The sequence below is a fragment of the Vicugna pacos genome, chromosome 31, assembly GCF_048564905.1.
Source record: "Vicugna pacos chromosome 31, VicPac4, whole genome shotgun sequence".
NCBI lineage: Eukaryota > Metazoa > Chordata > Mammalia > Artiodactyla > Camelidae > Vicugna > Vicugna pacos.
In genome coordinates, this window is record NC_133017.1 from 15,013,681 (window position 1) to 15,033,456 (window position 19,776).

The 19,776-nt window shown below is 47.6% G+C and overlaps 1 protein-coding gene across 4 annotated transcripts in view; it reads right to left on the minus strand.

The window, feature by feature from the left end:
• GATA4 (GATA binding protein 4) overlaps nt 1-19,776 on the minus strand; it is a 73,147-nt gene that overhangs the window by 26,244 nt on the left and 27,127 nt on the right. For all 4 annotated transcript variants that reach the window (XM_072952620.1, XM_072952621.1, XM_072952622.1 and 1 more), the window contains exon 2: nt 17,018-18,084. In XM_072952620.1, the coding sequence (XP_072808721.1) occupies nt 17,018-17,633 (616 nt within the window). In that variant the 5' untranslated portion in view covers nt 17,634-18,084. The remainder of the gene's footprint in view (nt 1-17,017; nt 18,085-19,776) is intronic.

Consider the following 19,776-nt stretch of genomic DNA (forward strand, 5'->3'; position numbering starts at 1 on the left):
ATTTCACTGAGCATAATGTCCTCAAGGTTCACCCACAATTTAGCACATGTCAGAATTTCCACATTTTGTGTATGTATATGTATATATATACACACACACATATGCTCTGTTTATCCACTCATCTGTCTTTGGACACTCGGGTTGCTTCCACCTTCTGGTCATTGTGTCTCTCTTTCTTAAATCAGTAATGTATTCATCGTCACAGAAAGACTAAAAATCAGCAGCAAATGCAGAGCTGTGCACTGAACAGCCAGATAAATCCATGAGACCTTGACCACTAGGACTCCCGTTTGCTGACCCAGCTGGGGAGACTCCTCATGGGTCTTCCTTAAACTTGTTCTTCCAGAAAGAAACTCAGGGTATTGAGGTAGCTTCCGAAAGGCCAGGACAAAAAGAAAAGCCCGTGGCAGCAAGATTCCAAGGGGAGGAGGAGTGTGCAAGCAGTCCAGCCCCGATGGAGGTGGCCAGGCACACGTGTGGCGGCCTCAGCTCACACAAATCTCTGAGATGGGAGGGTGTATGCCACCCACACTGGCGACCCAGGGGCAGAAAGGGCCCGGGAAGTCAGGATGACCTGAGTCCCTAGACATCCTGCAGCTTCGGTTTCTTCACCTGCCAATGGACACTGTCCTGCCCACAAGACAGTTTTTTTTGATAAATAAAACAAGGCCAGAGGAGCATGGGGAGTGCTGGAAGCTCTCAGAGCCAGGCCTCGGGGCTGCGGCAGAGTGCCACGTTCCTCCAATGGCTCATCAGCTGGGCAGGGTGGTTGTGGCCTAGGACGGGGACCCAGGTTCCATCCTCCTCTTTGCTGCCTGGACCTCTGCCCAGTTGCTGTCCGTCCTCACATCCTAGGGGAGGAGCGAGACAAAGGCCCAAGCTCCGGACAGTAAGTGCACACACCATCCATCTCAAGTTCCTATTTTCCACCTTCTATTCCTGTTTGTGGTGGAGTCATTAAAATCCCCCCCTACACACACACACCCCAGGTCTCCATCCTCATGGACTCTCAGGTGGTCAGAGCCGGAAGGGCCCACGGAAATTAGAGGCACCTGGTTCCAATTCACCGGTTTTTACAAAGGTGTCAGAAGCTGAGGAACGCCCATATGGATGGCGCAGTTTCCACTAATACTCCTTGAAGACGGCTTGAGCACCTCCTGAGGTGGACACCACGCCGTTCCTGGTGTGCACATCATTCCTGCAGTAGAGACGGAGGCATGGGGAACCCTGGACCCTGACTCCAGCCCACAAAACCACAGAACCAGTCAGATGTGGGGATGCTCAGGAGGGCGCATCTATCGGGTTATTTAAGTAAATCAAAAAAACCCTAATAAGCAGCTTCTCTTTTTCATATTCTTCTCCAAACCTGCTGAGAATCCAGTGGCCACCAAGGGCTGGACTCAGTTCCTGGCAGAAACCCACCATTTGGCAGCCTGCCCCCTGCTTTAAGGCACACGCGATTTAGCATCGTGTTAATGTTAACCAAGTGATGTTGGATTTGGACCCAGGGAAAGACTCTACTGAAGCAACTCAAGGTGGAAGGGGCCTCCCTTACTCCCAGGTTCCCAGAGACAGAGGCTGCCAGGCCCTCTCAGGACACACACCCTCCACAGCCGCACCACACGAGCCTTCTTCCTTCTGATGCAACCCAAGTGGTTTCTTTGTTTTTTCCCTTTGGTTCTCCTCCCGCTGCAGGCAGGCACTGGCTCCAACCCCCTTAGAAGGATTTTTTAAATATTCTAAAGTGATAACAAAAGTCACTCTTCAAGTACCCACAACCCCCATGAGCCTCCACTTGTGTAAATGTGCCCCCATATGAAGAAGAGATTACAGACATCAAGTTGGATTATGGGGTCTGAGTCCCCAAAAGTAGACTAATACTGAGCACGAAGGTGACCTCTAACAACAAAACCCTCGTTTAATTCAACTTGGCAACCTAACTTTTCATCGGTGGAACTGAAAAATCCTGTTTAAAGTAGTATCTGCTGGGGGTGAGGAGGGTACAGCTCAAGTGGTAGAGCGTATGCTTAGCAGGCACGAGGTCCTGGGTTCAATCCCCAGTACCTCCTCCAAAAAGAAATAAATAAACATAATTACCCTCCGCAAAAAAAGTAGAAATAAATTAAAAAAAAACATGCTTTTCAGCAACAGCAATTGTGTACTAACAGTTGACTACTGACACTTAAGGACACTTACTATGCCAGTACTGCGCTCCATGAATGTCATTTCCTGTTACTCACAAAAACCCTGTGAAGTTGCTTCTATTCAATTTTTCTGGACGTGAAAACTGGGGACTCAGTCGCAGAGCTGAATTTTAAATCAGGTGTCTGACTCCAGACCCGCTCCCTTAACCACAAGCCTCTTCTGCTTCTCCTTTGTCAGCTGCCGAACAGTGAAAAGATGGAGGTCCCAAGCAGACATATAAGCCAGAGTTCTGAAAACGACGGGAAGAAGTCTGGCCAGCGGGCTCCGCCTCCCCCGGGCACAGCCGGCTGGATGGGGCGCCCGGCCAGCTCTCCTGCCCGCAGACCCGCCTTCCCGGTCCTTTGCCCACATTGCCCTTTCTGCCTCGTCTCGGGAAAAGGGTCCCCGTTATTAATGCCGTTCCCGGAGATGTGTTTACACAGAGCAGGAAACTTAATATCAACATTCCCTGAGGAGAGTGTCTTGTCACTTCTGTGAAGCACTTTAGGCAGGCAGAGACCAGCCTCCCAAATCAACAGGCACTTACGCCCTCTAAACAGTCTGACGGAGAGCTTGTTTCTACAGATGATCTCTGAGTTCCTGAGCCAGTCTGTTATGATGAGGCTGAGAGGCGGTTACCCGTATACACAAAACTCTCCCTGGTGCCTTAAGAGGCTCGCCAAGAAGGATCTCAAGGAATATGTGCACGGCGAGAAGGAGGGAAAACAGTGGATTCAGGCACTCAACGGGTTGGAAAGGACAAACTTGATGAGCAACATTCTGCAAGTCTCCACACAAACTGGCCAGGGAAGGTTATAACGATCTGGCTTCAAAGCCAGAACTCTGACAGCATGTGAAGACTCTGGGGGCCTCAGGAAGCCCAAGGGGCACCGTCAGGGCCCAGCAGAGCATCACAGGATCAAGGGATGATCTCAGGTAGATATTACAAGGTGAAAGTGGAGGACACCTAACTATGGATTTTTCAGCATCCTTTCTGGGCTCTTCTTACCAAACATCTCTCTTACTTGTACCCCCTCCCACCTTCACTAGAGGCCAATGCTGCAGCGTCTCCCCACTACCCTAGGGGATCTCTCCTGTTCTCAAGGCTTCAAGAGTGATGATCCCAGACTCCACCCCACACCACCCACCTCCTGGACATCTCACCTGCGTCTCCCTTCCCCATGCCTCCAACCCACCATAGCCAATATGTTGGCGGGTGCCCTGTTTCCTTGTTGTCACCTTTGACAATACAGCTCTGGAGTTATCTAAGCTCTCCTCTTTCCTTCTCGCCCTCTAGGTTTGGGCTGCCAGTGCAAGATTCTTACAGCTCTTCAATCTCCTCACCCTCCAGTTCCCTCTCCTTGTAAAGCTCATCATGGGTGGTTCCTTTCACAAGGATTATCCTTCCAGTCAAGGTCGCGAACCAAAGGGCCCAAGTGAATTCCAGATTTTATCTTTTCAGACAATGAACGTTTACTTAGTGTTTACGGTGTAATTGTACCAAGGACCACCCCCACCCCCAAGTGAATAAGATTTAATTCTTGCCCTGGAAACACTTCCAGTCTGGTAGAACTATAATCCAAGGAAAGGAATAGCCCCACAGGAACGGTGAGAGTGAGGGCTGTGCACGGTTCCCGGGAACTCTGCCTGCAGACGAGCCCACGCAGAGCCTCCCGCCCCAGACCCCACCCCCGCTCTCACGCACCCACGACAAGATCCACTCCTGCTCCTTCTTGGCTGCGGAGAGGAGAGGCCGTGTGAAACTGTCCTCTTTGGTTTTCCTTGTTTGCTTCTGGTTCTTCAGCAGTCAGGTGAGTGAGAATAAGAGACAAACACTGTCTGCATTAAAAGACACTGTGGAATTATTAGAGTAGAAGGAAAAATGAGACCATAGGATAGCAGACAGCTTGGCGTCTGGCTAGCCGAAGTGCGGAGTTAATATCCGCTGACACCCCCACGTGCGTCCTCGCTCATCACCACGACGGACCACGGCAAGCCTGCCCCTCTGGACCATGGCAAGCCTGCCCCTCTGGAGTGCAGAGCTAAGCTCAGAAGCCCCGAACCATCATTCCCGCCTTGCCAGGACTCACCAGGTCTAAGCAGTAAAACCCGAGGGGCTCCCGAGAAATATGGTGGAATTCACACTTCTCTCCACAGGAAAGCAAATGACAGCCTCCTGGGTCTTGCCCGGGGCTCCCCCGGGACACGCCATTTCGTTCCCAGGCTGTCTCAGCAGCCCGAGGCTGCCTAGCAGAGGGGGGCGTGATTAATCCGACTCCCCAGGCCTTAAATGGGTAAGAAATTCTACTCAACAATTTACTCAACTCCGGATTTAAAAGTTCATTTAGACCTTATCAATCTGGCAAATGAGGGTACTGGGGAGATGGGTGTGAGTCCCTGAGGTGGAACCCCAGAGAAGGGAAGAAAAGATGCTAGCCTGGTTCACGTGATGGGCCAGCGACGCAAAGCCTCAAATCCAGGATTCCTGCCTGTCCCATTTGCCACCACGGGCCCCCTCTTTCTCACCCCCACCCCCACCGGGGGCTACCAGCCAAGCAGGAGGGCTGCACAGAGGAAGGGGGGCTCCCCGTGACCATGTGGAAGAACAGCACAGATTCCCAGAGAAGTACAGCCAACTCAAGCGCCACCACTGGGATGACCCACCCTCTAGCCCAGGTAAACCGGGGGACGCACAGTGCATGGAGGTCGTCTTGCACATACCCTCTGCAGCTCTTCCTCCTCCGACTGCAGCTGCAGGGACTCAAGACAAAGAGCATGGTGGATAATGACCACTGTCTTCACCCATGCCCTTCCCGGGCCAGTGTGGCCTGGTGACTTCCCATGTCCTCTGCCACTACTCATCGAATGCTCCAAGCTAGACAGAGCCTCTGACGGCCTCTCACTGAACCACATGCCTTCTGTCTCCACACCAGCGTCTCCCTCCCTCCCTCTCTCTGTCCCTCTCTCTCTTTCACACACACACACACACACACACACACACCACAAACCCCTCTGTGCGTACACTTCCCAATTTACCAGTTTACTGCTCCAATCACGTCTGCCTTCTATTCATAAAGCCCCAAACTCCTCCTCCTGATTTTCAAGGTCCTCCACATCTGGCCCCACCTGTGCCAACCGTGCCAATCCCTAAAGGAGAAGCAGGCACCTGGGGCACTAGGACAAGGTCCAAGATGCCCAAGGTGGCATCTGGGGTTGGGGTGGGCACTGCATCAGGGAGCGAGAGGCGGGGGGAGTCGCCATGAGCAACCAGCTCGTGTAGCAGCAGGGGAGCTCAAAGCCAAGAGTGGAAACACTGAGGCAAACCCGAAGTCAGGAGGCAAGGACTGACCGCAGACAGGCGGTAATGCTGGCACTGCTTTTCTCCGCCTCTGTGGGTGTTACAGCATAAAGCTGTTGAGAATGAGATATTTGGTGTGGACGAAAAAATTTAAAGATGCGTGAAAGATGTAAAATGGTGCAGTGGCCGTGGAAAACAGTATGGTGGTTCCTCAAAACCGCACAAAATGACCACATGATCCAGCAAGTCCACTGCTGGGTATATTCCCAAAAGGAATGAAAGCAGGGACTCGAACAGACATTTGTAGACGTGTGTACAAACAGCATTATTCACAATAGCCAAAAGCAACCCAAGTGCCCATCAACAGATAAGTGGATACACAAAAATGTGATTTATCCATACAGCGGAATATTATTTAGCCTTTAAAAGGATGGGAATTCTGACAAATTCTACAAGATGGATGAACCTGGAGAACACTGTGCTCAATGAAATAAGCCAGACACAAAAGGACAGACACTGTATGATTCCACTTCCATGAGGTAACCAGAATAGTCAAATTCCTAGAGACAAGGGAGAAGGGTGGTTGCCAGGGGCTGGGGAGAGGAGGAAATGGATACAGAATTTCATTTGGGAGAGATGAAAACGTTCTGGAGATGGATGGTGGTGACAGACATACAAAAATGTAGATGTACTTAATGCTGCTGAAATAACATGTAAAAATTCCTTAAAATTGTCAATTTTATGTTGTGTATATTTTACAACAGTTTAAAAAAAAAAAAGATGCACGAGGGGAAGTGAAAGCCTTTTAGTCCTAAATTTGAATTGCAAGTATTGGTATCAACAGATGATGTATTTCATCTTATCTTCAGGTGGGACAGGAGAAGTATTTCCTAACTCTCTACATTGAACAACTAACTCAATAGCAAACAGGACAGCCAGCAGAGACGGCTCTAAGAGTGGTGTCCAAATACCATTTCTCACTAAAAGGAGTCAGGGCTTTTTGGAGAGATAGCCAAACCCAGGTCTGGGAGGAGAAAGTGCACGAGGAGAGCTTGGAACGTCTTGCAGTGTGGAAAGCAGGAAAGGATCAAACTAAGGTTTTTGTCAGAAGACCTCAGGAGCCAATTTGAACAAGTTCCCACTGGCAAAGCTGAGACAGTGTGAGCGTCAGTTAGGATAATAAGGACATGGGATAAAACACATCCTATCTGTTTAAATCCATGAGTTCTTAATGATACTAAAGAACATTGATTTCATTAGTAATCCTGGAAGGACGCTAGGGAACTCATTCATTATGTTGAACACTGAAAAGAGGCCAATGAGAGAAGCAAGCATTCATCCTGCCTTTCCTAACAAACTGTATCTCAGGGTAACCAAATATTTGATAAACTAATTTTTTTTTACTGTTACAGATGTATTTCAGCTAATAAATGAAGAAGGAACGAGAACATTAGAACATCACCATGTGCATCCTCTGATGAAATAATGGATCCAGGCAGTGGTCATTCATGACGCTGAACACGATGGAGCCTATTCTTCCAACCACAGATTTACACGAAAAACAGGGGACAGAGGAACATGTTAAATGAAGGAAATGCAATCAACAGAGTCCAGGCTGTGGGAAACCCACAGGAAACGGTTTACCCCGCTCCAGCTCTCCATACACTGGGGCTCCCTCTTTTTACCTCCCCAGCCAGACCGTGAGCTGCTCGGAAGCAGGAACCACCTTGTTCATTTTCAATCTCCAAAGCCTAACAGGTGCTCAGCTCACCAGAAGCAGGAAAAAATATTTGTTGGCTTGGTTGGCTGATGAGGCAAATGATGCGTCTGGTACTGGTGTCTGGTTTGGTTTGGACAACAACAAGACCAAGTTGTCCGAAGTCACACAGCAGGAAAATGAGAGCAGAATCTCAGCGACCCTCGGGGCCAGACGGAGGCTCTCTCACCGCCTGGATCTCCCCTGCTAAAAAGTGGGTTGAAAGCTACCTGCTTACATTTCCCAGCAAACTGGAGCCTCACAAATGAACACATCCTGCAGCTGGTCACCTCACTTCAAGGGGGCAACCACTTGAAACTTACAAACATGCTCTAGCTTTAACATGGCTGTATACAATATGAGATTGGAAAACGTTTTTACACACAACTCTCCCATTTGATTGGCTATTTATTGATGGCAGTTTTTTCCGACAAGTTTCTCATTTTTGCTCTGTTTAAGGGATCAGTCTTTAGGAGCCAGTCTGGGTCACTAATCTTATAAAAAAAAAAACTTTCCTCCATGCTGAAATAACTAAACAGTAACTTTTATGACTGTTTAAATATATAGAGATACACATACCTCATGCCTGCACACGTATGGTAACTAAGAAGTCAAGGATTAATGCCTAACAGTGGTTATCTTTGGATGGTAAGATTACAAACTCTGTGCATTGGTTTATATGAGTTTTCATTTCTCTATAGTAAATACACATTGAGTTTAATAAAAGAAAAATAATTAAGTTTTACTGATACTATTTGGGGGAAAAAAACAATTTGTTTGTTTTTCTGAAGCCATCTTTCACCTGGAAAGCATTTTCTTTCTTTCACATAAGCAGTATTTTCCTATTAAGTGTCTCATGCTTCGTGAGACCCACATTCCTTATTTAGGGTCAAGTTAAGTTCTCGCCACACGCTGGAGAAAGGTTTTATTTGTTGTTTGTCTTCCCCCGCCCACTCGAATTTGATGGGTAACCTGTATTATTGCCTCTCTTTACCTGGTTTGATTTATGATCTTGGAGTCAGGTCATTCTCTGTCAGGTCGAAGAAAGAAAGGGAAGAAAAATGGTTTCCCCACCTAATACCTGATAAAATATCTGAAAAGGTCACTGCAGACCTTGACAGAAACACATACAATTTCAACCCAATCTGATAAAACAGCAGCTAGAAACTTTTATCAGAAGAAAATGTAACTTGCCATTTCCCAGCTCAATTGACTAAACTTTTTTTTTTATCTGTAATGACAGACATCATAAGATAGGAAAAGCTGTAGATAAGAAACCAAATTGAGTTGTCTTGAATCAGATCCGATTGTCTGCCCGGGGGTTCAAACTCCCACACCTGCTCTGGATGTGTCAATGAGAGTCTCTTGGCATGGTCTCCGAGGGGTTTGGAAACATTGCAAAAGTGGTGAACTTTGAGACTGCAGCGTTTATTCTGCGATTATAATTAACCTGCTCACCAGTTGCTATCGATCGATGCTGAATGGAGGTGATAAAGTCTGACCGGATTTCTAAAAGTAGAAATGGAGATTTTAACTGGGAAGAAGAAAGGAAGATACAAAAAATACTTGAAGGACCAAATTCAGTTTTAAGAAGCAAAACTGGATCTGTGACTGGGGAATCCCAAAGCACGTGGCCATCAAATTCTGGTGGTAACGCCTTGATTTCTTTTCCTCCGAAATAAAGTACACCTGCAACTCCACACAGGGTGGAAGACAACCCCATATTCAGTCTGCTCACAGAGGCTGAAACACACGCAATGGCTCACCTGTCTGGATTGTGGCCCTCCTTTGGGGGGAAAAAGGTATTTAAAGACAAGAAGGCAACCTGGGGTCTCCTGCAAAGTGCCAAAGGCTAGAAAAACCAAATTCCCTTCATTCAGATAAGAGGCTTGAATATCCTGGCTCAGTTCTGATTACAGAGCAGTAACAGATAAAACCACAGGCCCCCTGCCAGAAATGAGAAAGCTTCCTCCGCTGGCTTCTGTGATCAGCTCAGGCCAACTCCCCGGGGCTCTCCTGGGATGGGGCTTTCTTCACTGTCATGATCCATGCCCCTGTTCTCATTTTCACTAAATAACATAATTACTGTGACTTCTCCTCCTTTCTCAGCTTCAACTTCAGAGAAAATGGAATACAGAGAAGATGGTTCTAGTTTTCTTTAAGGAAAAGGATTTTGAGAGCCGTATGGTGTGTTTGTTTGTTTGTTTGTTTGTTGTTTGTTTTTAATGGAGGTTCTGAGGATCGCACCCAGGACCTCGTGCTAAGCATGCACTCTACCACTGAGCTATATATACTCCCCCCTACCCGGACGGCCATATGGTTCTGCTCTTCTGTGCAGCCAGCAGTCCCCTCAGAGTAAGAAGCCTCTACTTTGGAGGGTCTGAATGCTGGAAAATCTCTAAGTCTCCGCACACCCGTATCAGGATGCTGAGAGGAAGTTTGTGTGAGGGAGAGATCCCCGACACTGGGCTCCCCATTCTGCTGGAAGGTTACTTGGTAAGACATGGAACCTGGAGGGACACTGGTGGGAAACGGGGAATCATGAAGAGAAGCTACATCAGGGACAGGGAGCAGGTGGAGAGCAAAGTAGAAGTTTCTCAAGTTTTCTTGAGTCCCTCAACCACGCTCACCTTCTGGATGGGAAGGGATAAATGCCCTCAGATTTGGCAAATGCAAAGTGTGGTAAGAGGGGAGAAAGCCTGGTCCTGAAGTGGGACTTATCCGGGTTCTAAGACAGACCTGCTGTTCACTACCGGCGGGAACTGGGGCGATCATTTCATCTGAGCGTCAGTTTCCTTTCCTGCAAAATGCAGATCCTAGTATCTACTTCTCACGAAGGACTTTTTAGTCCCTGTCACCTGACAACTTCCTCATCGCCCCTTGAGAAAGAATCCAACTTACTTGCATATATACCTAGTGCACAGCACAAGAATATACACATACATATGTACACACACAGTGCAAGGCACAGGCGACTAGCCCTAAACTGTTGTTAACTAGTTTCCAAACATTAATGTACCCAAACTCATAATTCATTGTGTATAAATTACAACAGATCAGAGGTTATTCCTATTATAACTCCACTGATGTTATCTTCCCATACCTTCTTAGAAGGAGACAAAGGAATAGCTCTGTAGTAGCCAATAAAATGTTTAAATAATCCTTCACGGAGTATGTTACGTGAGATCATGTCATGGGCCACAGAAGGTCAATGTAACAGGGTGATACACATTCCCAGGCCACGAGAGAGCCTTGTCACCTGCACCTTACTCAGGACTGCAGGTCAGAGAAGTCATCTGCACACAAATGCTTGCAGATGTCAAAAAGGCCCTTTTAAGCTCTTAAAACAGCAGCATCCCCTGGCCTGCAAGAACCGCCCACTTCTAAAGCAAGGCAATGTTAAACCAGTCCTTCTCTTCTGCAAACAGAAGCAGCGCTGCTTGCAACCTGCTTCAGCTCTAAATTCAGTACAACACAAAGGTCTTAAAAGGACAGGCTGAAAAGAATTGGTTAAAAGACTCACCCTGCCCTGGAGGGAGGGAATAGGATTTCTAACACAACCCCCTCACTGCGCTAGGTTAGCGGGTTTCCGGTGCTGGCCCCAGTACAACCTGAGGGAGAAAGGCCCACACCAGGGAAGGTCGCAGTGCGTGTGCTCACGAGGGCACGTTAGGAAGCCACTTCAGTGAGAGGGGTGGGCACCTGACAACTGGTGACTCAGATCTGCTACCAGATAACATAACTGAGAGTAGGATAAGGGTTTTTGGTCCCCTCAGTAAAGCAATCTCCAGCTGGATAAGCAAAAATCAAAAGCCAAATTCAATAAACAACAATTCATGTTTTAAATTACCTTTCCTGTGCATCCATAAACTCTAAATATAGAAACTTATTTTTTTTTAAAAAGGAGGGAGACTTTCAGGAAATTAATTCATGAATAGTTATGTCTCTTTAAATATTTAATTGGTGTAATATTTTAAAATTGGTAATATATTCACATGGTTCAAAATTCAAAAGATTCCATTTGCATACCCATGTCCACAGCAGCCTTATTCACAAGTCATCAGGTGGAAACAACTCAAATGTCCATGATGGATGAATAAACAAAATGCAGAATACACATACAATGGAATATTATTCAGCATTTAAAACAGGAAGGAAATCAGATCATAGGCTACCACATGGATGAACCCCGAGGACATGATGCTAAGTGAAACCAGCCAGTCACAGAAAGATGAACACTGTATGATTGCCACTTACATGAGCTTATATGTGAGTTGTCAGATTCACAGAGAACAGTGGTTACCCAGGGCTGGGCAGAGGGTGAAATCAGGAGTTGTTGTTTAATGGGTGTAGAGGTCCAGTTTTACAAGACAAAAACGTTCCGAAAATCTGTTTTCCAACATTGTGAATATACTTAACGTTGCTGAACTGGACACTTAAAAATGGTTAAGATGGTTAAAAAAATAAAGTAAATCTTAACTTTAACCTTCCAGTATTTTAAATGTATTTTCTTGTCATTTAATGGATTAATAAGGAAGCATGGGAAGGACTATGAAAAATGGTTAAGATGGTTAAAAATTCAAAAAATTCCGAGGCATACATGGTAAAAAGTCCTTTATCCCTCACCTCTCCAGTTATTTCCAATGGGCAATCAATGTTAAAAAGTTCTTGCTAATATTTCCAGAGAGAAATTAAGTATTTTCAAATGCACATCATCTTCTCTTTTTTTAAACACAATTATCATGCTACACACACACATCTTGCAGTTATAAATGTCTCAGAGAGGATTCCATCCCATTACATAAGAAATTTCCTAATATTTCATGCCCACATGATGTCCTGTTGTTTGCATGCACCACAAGTATACAAGCAGTCCCTTAATAATGCACATTTAGATTATTTCTAATTTTTGTTGGAATAATTATTTTCAGTTACAAACAGTGCTGCAACTAATACGTGCCAGTATATTTGTAGAATAAATTCCTAGAAGTTGAATTTCTGGGTCAAGGGTATCTCCTGTGTAATTTGCCAGATATCACAAAGGGCTCTCCACAAAAGTTGTACCAATTTACACTCCCACCCACAGGTATCAGACTTCCTGTTTCCCCACACCCCAGAGTATGTTTGTTTTCTTAGCTCATTTAAGTAAAAAAAAAAAAAAATAGGGAGGGATACCGAAGAAAGTGTTATCTAAAACTGTCTCCTGTGCATCACTCCACCTGAGTGCTTAGAAAGTTCCTTGCAAATGTGGCTTGACCTTTCGATGGGACACAATTGGGCAGGTGACAGATCTCACTAGAAGCAGTGACACACCCCTGGCTACCCCCACACACCTTCCCCATTTAATTGGTTCTCAACTTAGCACCACAGACCAGCCCCAAATCCAACTGACTTGCTCAGGGTGGTAACCGGAAAGTTAAACAAGTTGGTTTTCTCAAAGAATCATTCTCTAGCCAAACAAGCTACTTAAGAGTTGATCTCACAAGGTTCCCTACAGAAATGAACTGGCTTTGAAAGCAACCAGCTTAATTGATAAGCAGTCCCCTAAAGATCCAGAAAACACTTCAGAGTTTTCCACCGACCTGCACCATAAACAAAGTCTTAGAACATCGTGAATGAGGCAAAGCTTTCAAAGAAAACATCTGGTCAACCCTGAGAGTGATATACATACATTTCATTGTGTCATTATTTTTTTAATTAATATTTAAAATGATTCAAAATTTTTGAGATCCTTTGAAAATATAATTGCTGGCTTTTCTACTATACAAAAGAATAGTTATTCCAAAATAAAATGTATTTTCATAGCTTTTCCAATAACATCCACCATGATGCTATTTAAGGCACAGTCACATATAATTTCGAGTTTCCTTTTCAGCCTTAAGTATTTGCAAGCATTAATTGGTACAAAAATCCACTTTATTGTGGTGTAATGTACACACAATGAAATATTCCCATTTTAATCATACATTTCCACGAGCTCTGACAAACCCATATGGCTGTGCAACACTCGTGACTGGGTTCCTTAGCAGGAAACAGCTGTGTTAACCTGCCACGGCTGTCTCATGTGCACAGGAAGCAACGGGACCCTCATCCTTGAAATGCAAGAATCCCCTGCCCCGCTCCACTGGCATCTCCGGAGGTGCTCTCAGTGCCCAGGGGCTTAGTGAGACAAGCCAGACCCCGTATTCCATTTCAACAATGGCCACCCCGTGTGTGAAAGGGCTCTTCTCAAACCCAGCCTCTGCTCACCTGGAGAAACACAAAAGGGCCATAGACTTTTGCCTTTAGCTATCTGTACCCATCTCTCACCCACCCTGCGGCTTCTCCAACCAAAACTGTTTCAGTGGTTTCCCAAGGTTTCCAGAATCCTCTCCCACCTGGCTCACCCTCCCCCGAGGTCCTCCAGTTGACCTCTTGAGCAGCCGTGGTGTGTGTCCCACCCAGGCGGGCAGAGGACTGCGGTAACACCCTCCTGGATCTCTGCTAAAATATTTGCTAAGTGCCCAGTGTGTGCCAGGCACTTAAGTGAGTGAGATTCTGTACCTGCCCCAGTAAGGTCACAAAATTCCATTAGTGAGGCCTAATTAGCAAATTCAACATTGTTTCAGGGCTCATATTGAACTTGGAATGAATTGAAGTTTATATACATTGCAGTCAAAGCAGAGTAATTCCTCCCAACCTAAGTGCAGAGCTTGACAGACACCCCTGCTCACTTTTATTACTTTGATTTTTGCCTTATTTCAATAACCAACAAAAGAACTCTGACAAGATGTTAAGTATTATTAATACCAACAGTGAATGCTTCATAGAAAAATAAAGGTGTTCTTATTTCTCGTCATTAAAGCTAAAAATAGTTTCTAAGTTTAGGGTGAGTTAGTCTGTGTTGTTTTACCTGCGGTGACAAATACATTATTTAGATAAAAGCCATGCTGTGTTGTATTATTTCATGGGACCAGAGAATAAATGAAGGCACAAGTTTTCTTTTCCTTTTTTTTTTCAAATTGTAGGTACTTTTCCTGGCAAACTTCTACTCACCCTTCAAGACCAAATAAATGCAGAGGCACCACTGAGGCAACGACCTCCAGATTCCTGCCAAGGGGAGGAAGCACCACCTCTGGGTGCTCTCAGACCATCTCTGCAGCACACTGCGGGCTCACGGACACATCTTCGTGTCTGTTCAGGGTGCCCCACCATCCCCGTTTGTGGGGGACTGTCCTAGGTTTAGCCCTAAAACCCTCAAATCCTAAAAAGCTCCTCAGTCTTGAGAAAATCAGAAAAATTGGTCACTCTGCATGGTGACTCCTTAAAAAGATACCATTACTTATGAGGTGCCAGAGCCAAGCACTTGACAAATATTACTTCATGTTTCTAATTTAAGGCACTAAAGGCAGTTATGACAATCCCATTTTATAGAAAGAGAGGAGACTGAAAAAGATAAGTAACTTGCCCAAGATCACAAGGGCACCTGGAATTGAATCTAGGTTTGCCCACGTCACACCCCCACATTGTACTGCCATTGTAGGGCCGGGTGGCAGCTCCACACAGCAAGCTCTCAGAAAATATCATGGAAACAGTCATCACTTATCAGCATCCTTCTATCACTCAGCATCAGTGAATGTGGCTGCGATGGTCCTCCAGGAAGCTACCAGGCATTCACAGGAGTGTCCATGTGACAGGAGCAACATATAAAAAGCATGCTTATATGCACAGCTCTCAACTTGCCTTTATGTAACTGACACCTGCAGAACGTGCTGGAAGTGCGAACGCCAACAAATTCCACCTGCCTCCTGTCCCCTTACATAGGTCACATGGAATAACTTTCATAACTGGACCATTTAAAACACCTGGCTGTGTACAGAAGAGAAAATCCAACTGTTCGGCCGGAGCCAAGGGCTGTCTTCAGGTGGGACTTCCTGCTCGAGTGGGACACAGCACAGAGCACCCAAAAGACAGACCATACTTGCCATTTGTTGACACTGGCATGTGGGAAACACCCTCCTTCCTGGTATGGGTTACATCTGAGAATTTAAATACTGTGTGGACTCCTCACACAGTATCTTTCTTTTTACATTGTTGCGGCTGTAACTCTGGTGACCCCAAAGTATCCCCCATCTTTGGATTCTGAACTTCTCTTTTTTCCCTAACCAAACACCAAATTCTCAGCCCAGGATTATACGGGTTAGGAAGCAACCTCCCCACCCCATCTCCAAGTTAAAAGAAATGGAAGTATATGGACCATTCCTCCTTCTGTTAAAACAGAAATTCAGGAGAGTTCGAAGAATGCGGGGGCCGGAGCGCCCCACCCCCAACACGCCCACCTCCAGCTGCCATTGTATGGAGATGCTGCCTGCGCTATCTCTCCCAGGTCCTCCCGAGGTGCTCCGGAGTCGGGGCCCCTCCTCCCCCGTGGGTGCCGTCTGGCTCCCCCGTGATGGGGAGAGGGAAACTGGGAGCCCTAGCCCCAGCCCCAGCCCCGGCGCCACATCCACGGTTAATCAGTTTACCTGAGATGTGTATTTGGCTGGACACCCCTGGGGAGCTTCCCTGGCCACCCAGGGTCAGGGGATAATTTAAAAGCTCTTCAAAGCCCTGACCGTTCTCGGAGTCAGCCCAAGAATGGAAACCTGGGAGGCATAGGCTTTACTCTTCAAAGTGAGAACAAATGCGAAAGGATTTAGCACTTAGTAGGTAGTCAATAAATGTTAACTTTGTTTCTCCAGTCTGGGCTTCCCCTCCCCCACAAGAGCAGTCTCACCGTCCAAACCCGATCCGTCCCTTCCTGAAATTCCACAGGACCAGAGGGCGTTTGCATTTTGAACTAGTGCTGCCACTTCCCTTTCTCTCTCAGCACGAGGCTCAGAAGCCCTTCTTCGGACTTCATTTGGTTCATGTGTTAATCGAGGAAGGGGCACACGTTTGCCTTGCCCAGCATCTCGGGTCTGGCATTCAAAGGAGACACACCATTGTGCCCATTACGATTGTTACTTCTAACCCTAGCCCTCGGGAAGAGAGGGGGCTCGACACATGGACCTGCAGCAAAGTCTCGATTTCAGTAGAGCATTATAAAGAAGCACCTCTGGGCTTCGAGTAGTCTCGGACACCCCCCAGGGGGGCCATACCAACGCAGCCCTGCCCGCCAATTCAGCACGAGGTCACAACATGCCCTGGCCCTGAGGCACCCGCCTGGTGCCGACCCCAGTTCAACTCATCTCCATTAGCTGGGGTCCCTCGTTTGTTCCCGATGTGAAATCTCCGACAGGAAAATCTTCTGCCACCTCGAGGGATCCTCCAACTGGGCCGCCAAATGGCCCAGAAAGCCTTGGGCCCAAGTCATGTAATCAGTTCCCCGCGGAGGACTGAGCGAGGGCTGGGAGGAAGCGGCAGCAGGAGCCCAGTGGTCCCAGCTCCCGGGGCGCCGCCGGCCTCGGCGGTCCCCTGCAGCTGGGCGCTGCCCGGGCGCACGGCGGCTCACTCAGACCCCGCCACCCCGCCGTCTTCTCTCTCTTTCATAAAAGGATCTAGAGGGCTGGTTCGCCCCGATGTAACAGAATCTGGGCTCCTTGGGGCTGTGAACTTTACCGCCACCATCACCCCGGCCTCCAGGTTCTGTCTTCCAGTTGGCTTTCCTTGGAAACTCACATACCCCCTCCGTCCCCCTCCGTCCCCCTCCCACCCCACCCCGCCCCCGCATACTTGTGAGAAATTAAACGTCCCAACGGGGCTCAGGACAGCCTCCGTTCCGACCCTGCCCCGCCCCGGGACTCGCGCTCAGCACTCACCGAGGTTGGGGTGTCGGGCGGCGGGGTTGGCCCGGCCGGGCAGGCTGTGCAGGACCGGGCTGTCGAAGGGGCCCGCGGAGGCGGCGGCGGCCGCAGCCCAGGACGCGCCCACGTCGGCCATGTAGGCGGGGTAGGGGCTGGAGTAGGACCCCGCGAAGCCGGCTCGCCCATACTGCTCGCGGCCGGCCAGGCCCGCGCCCGCCGCCCCGCCGCTGCTGCTGTAGGCCGCGGCTTCCCGGGCGGCGGCGGCCGCGGCGGCGGCGGCCAGGGACCCGGTGGTGCCCGGGAAGGAGAAGCGCGGCGACACGGGCGGCGGGGTGTAGGCGGCTCCCTCGGCTCCCGCCTGGCTCCAGCCGGGGCTGGCCTGCTGGGTCCCGGGCCCCGCGGCCGACGGCGCCGCACCCGCCGTGCCGCCCGAGGCGGCTCCGGACGCGGCGCCCCCGCCTCCGCCCTGGAGGTAGGACAGGCCGAGCACCGAGGACGGCACGCGCGGCGTGGGCACGTAGACCGGCGAGGACGCGGCGCCTGCGCCGTGCATGAAGGCGCCCGGGCCGCCCGCCTCGTAGGGCCCGGGAGGGGGGCCGTGGTTGGCGGCCATGGCCAGGCTCTGGTACATCGCCCCGCGCGCTCGCAGCCTCCGAGTCCTCGGGCCAAGAAGCAGTGCGGGGCGAGGCAATAACAACAGTACAAAAATAAAAATACCAATAATGCAGAGTGAGGGGCTGTCACAAAAAACGAAGATCAAAAGTCAAAGGTTAAAAAAAAAGCCAGATCCTTCAAAAACATGCACTGATTAAATCCAGCATTGAGCAAAAGACTCTATGCTCTGCTCTGGTTTACTCAGGAAAATTCCAAATTGAATTTGTGGTTGTTCCCAGAGGTGGTGGAGGAGGGGCCAAATCCACTGCAGGGCCTGGCGTCCCGAAGACGAGGGGGCGCGCCTGGGCCGGGGCCTGGGGCTCCGTGTCTTCAGGACACCTCGGCCTGGGGCGCAGGGCGCGGCAGTCTGACTCCAAGGCCGAGGGCCGGGCAGGCTCCCTTCCTCCGTGATGCAGCCGCGGTAGGTCCTAAAGGGGGAACGACAAAGGGGGGAAAAAGTTCATCCGGAGTTTTCAGAGCCCACTTTCCCATAGCTTGGTTGCTTGTCCCGCCCTGCAAACAAAATCGCTACTCTTGGGGCCCACGGATGCCACGCGGTTCCACGGGAAACTGCTCTGCAGAGGCCGTGGGGTCTGGCTGCCGGAGGGAAGCCTCGAGGAGGAGCGCCTTAGAGGAGTGGGGCTTCCCGGTTACTGGACATGTAATTAATTACTGGTTGTGATCTTGGTCAATTTTTTTGGTTTTGCTTGTCAGAAAGGACTTTAATTTTACCGTACTTCTAGAATATTCTTGTCACAATGTTTTAAAAATCCAAGGGTTTCGGGTTTCCGTGCAGTGCCTAGGACCCAAGAAATCTCACCCTCATCTTCTCTGTTCCCCTACCTATTTCCAACTCATCCTAGCCATGAAAAAACTTTAGATTGCCCATGGAAAACAAAGACAAACTTTATAAAATACCAGCAAACTAAGAGATTTTTGTTTGCAATTTTTTAAAACTATTGGCAGAGTCTAAATATTTATAAATGAGCACAGTGTCTGCTAAATCTCAGTGAAAAGGTTTGTGGAAGCTCTTACCCATACGCTAGACTGTGTGGACATCAAATCAGACAAGATATACATTTCTTGCAAATAGTTTTATTTTGGAGAGTTTGCAGATTGGATATTAAGATGAGAAACGTCAGGGGAATGTACGAAGTCACTTTACAGAACTACAGGACTCACTGGACCATTCCAATTCGTTTAATGGATTTTTCATAGGAGTCACTAGTCCACCCTTGGATAGAATCAGAACACCAATGACACTGCTAGGGGGAAGAACAGTTTGTAGGACTTGATTATATCCTTGTATCCCGTGTTTTGATTTCACCAGGCAATTTCTCTGATAAAACTAAGAGCTCCATGTCCTGAAGAACAGAATACCTGCTCTGTTCCAGGTAATTTTCTTCACACCTCCACTAAGTAAAAGTGTCTCTCTTCACTTTACAAAAGAGGGAACTGAAGCATTGGAAAGTTTTGAAACTCCTCTAAGATCGAAGTACAATTCAAGGGAGTGGGAGACAGGATCTGTAGGACTGCAGGGGTTTAAGTATGTCCAGTCCATGCCCACTTTTCTCCTTAAGAAAAAGCAGCTGCTCTTAACAGTGGTTTCTTTTTGATTAATAGTAGAATTACAGAGCTATTAACTGAACTATGTACTAAATTCAGGCTCTGCCACTTACTGAATGAATGACTTTAGACACATTACTTAACCCTCTCTGGGCCTCACTTTCCTCATTTATAAAAATTCAAATATTAAAGGTAACTATCTTGTAGGATCATTGTCAGGATAATAAATTGATATCTGTAAAGCACTTACAACAGGGTCTTATAAAACTTTTATAACAGGCACAAGAAAGTTCTACATAATTGTTGGCTATTACTGTTATTACATATTTCTAAGGTATCATAAGAAAGCACTTCAGATGTATTATGTACTCTAATAAATGGTCATCTTCATTCATGTAAAAAATTCTGGAAATGGAATCTCTAATACACACTATATCATGCTTTTCACCATTTTTGCAACATCACTAATAATAATGAATTAATAACACTATATTATATAGTCATATGTTAACTTTTAAATGGCTTATTACTTATTTTCAAAACTATACAATAAA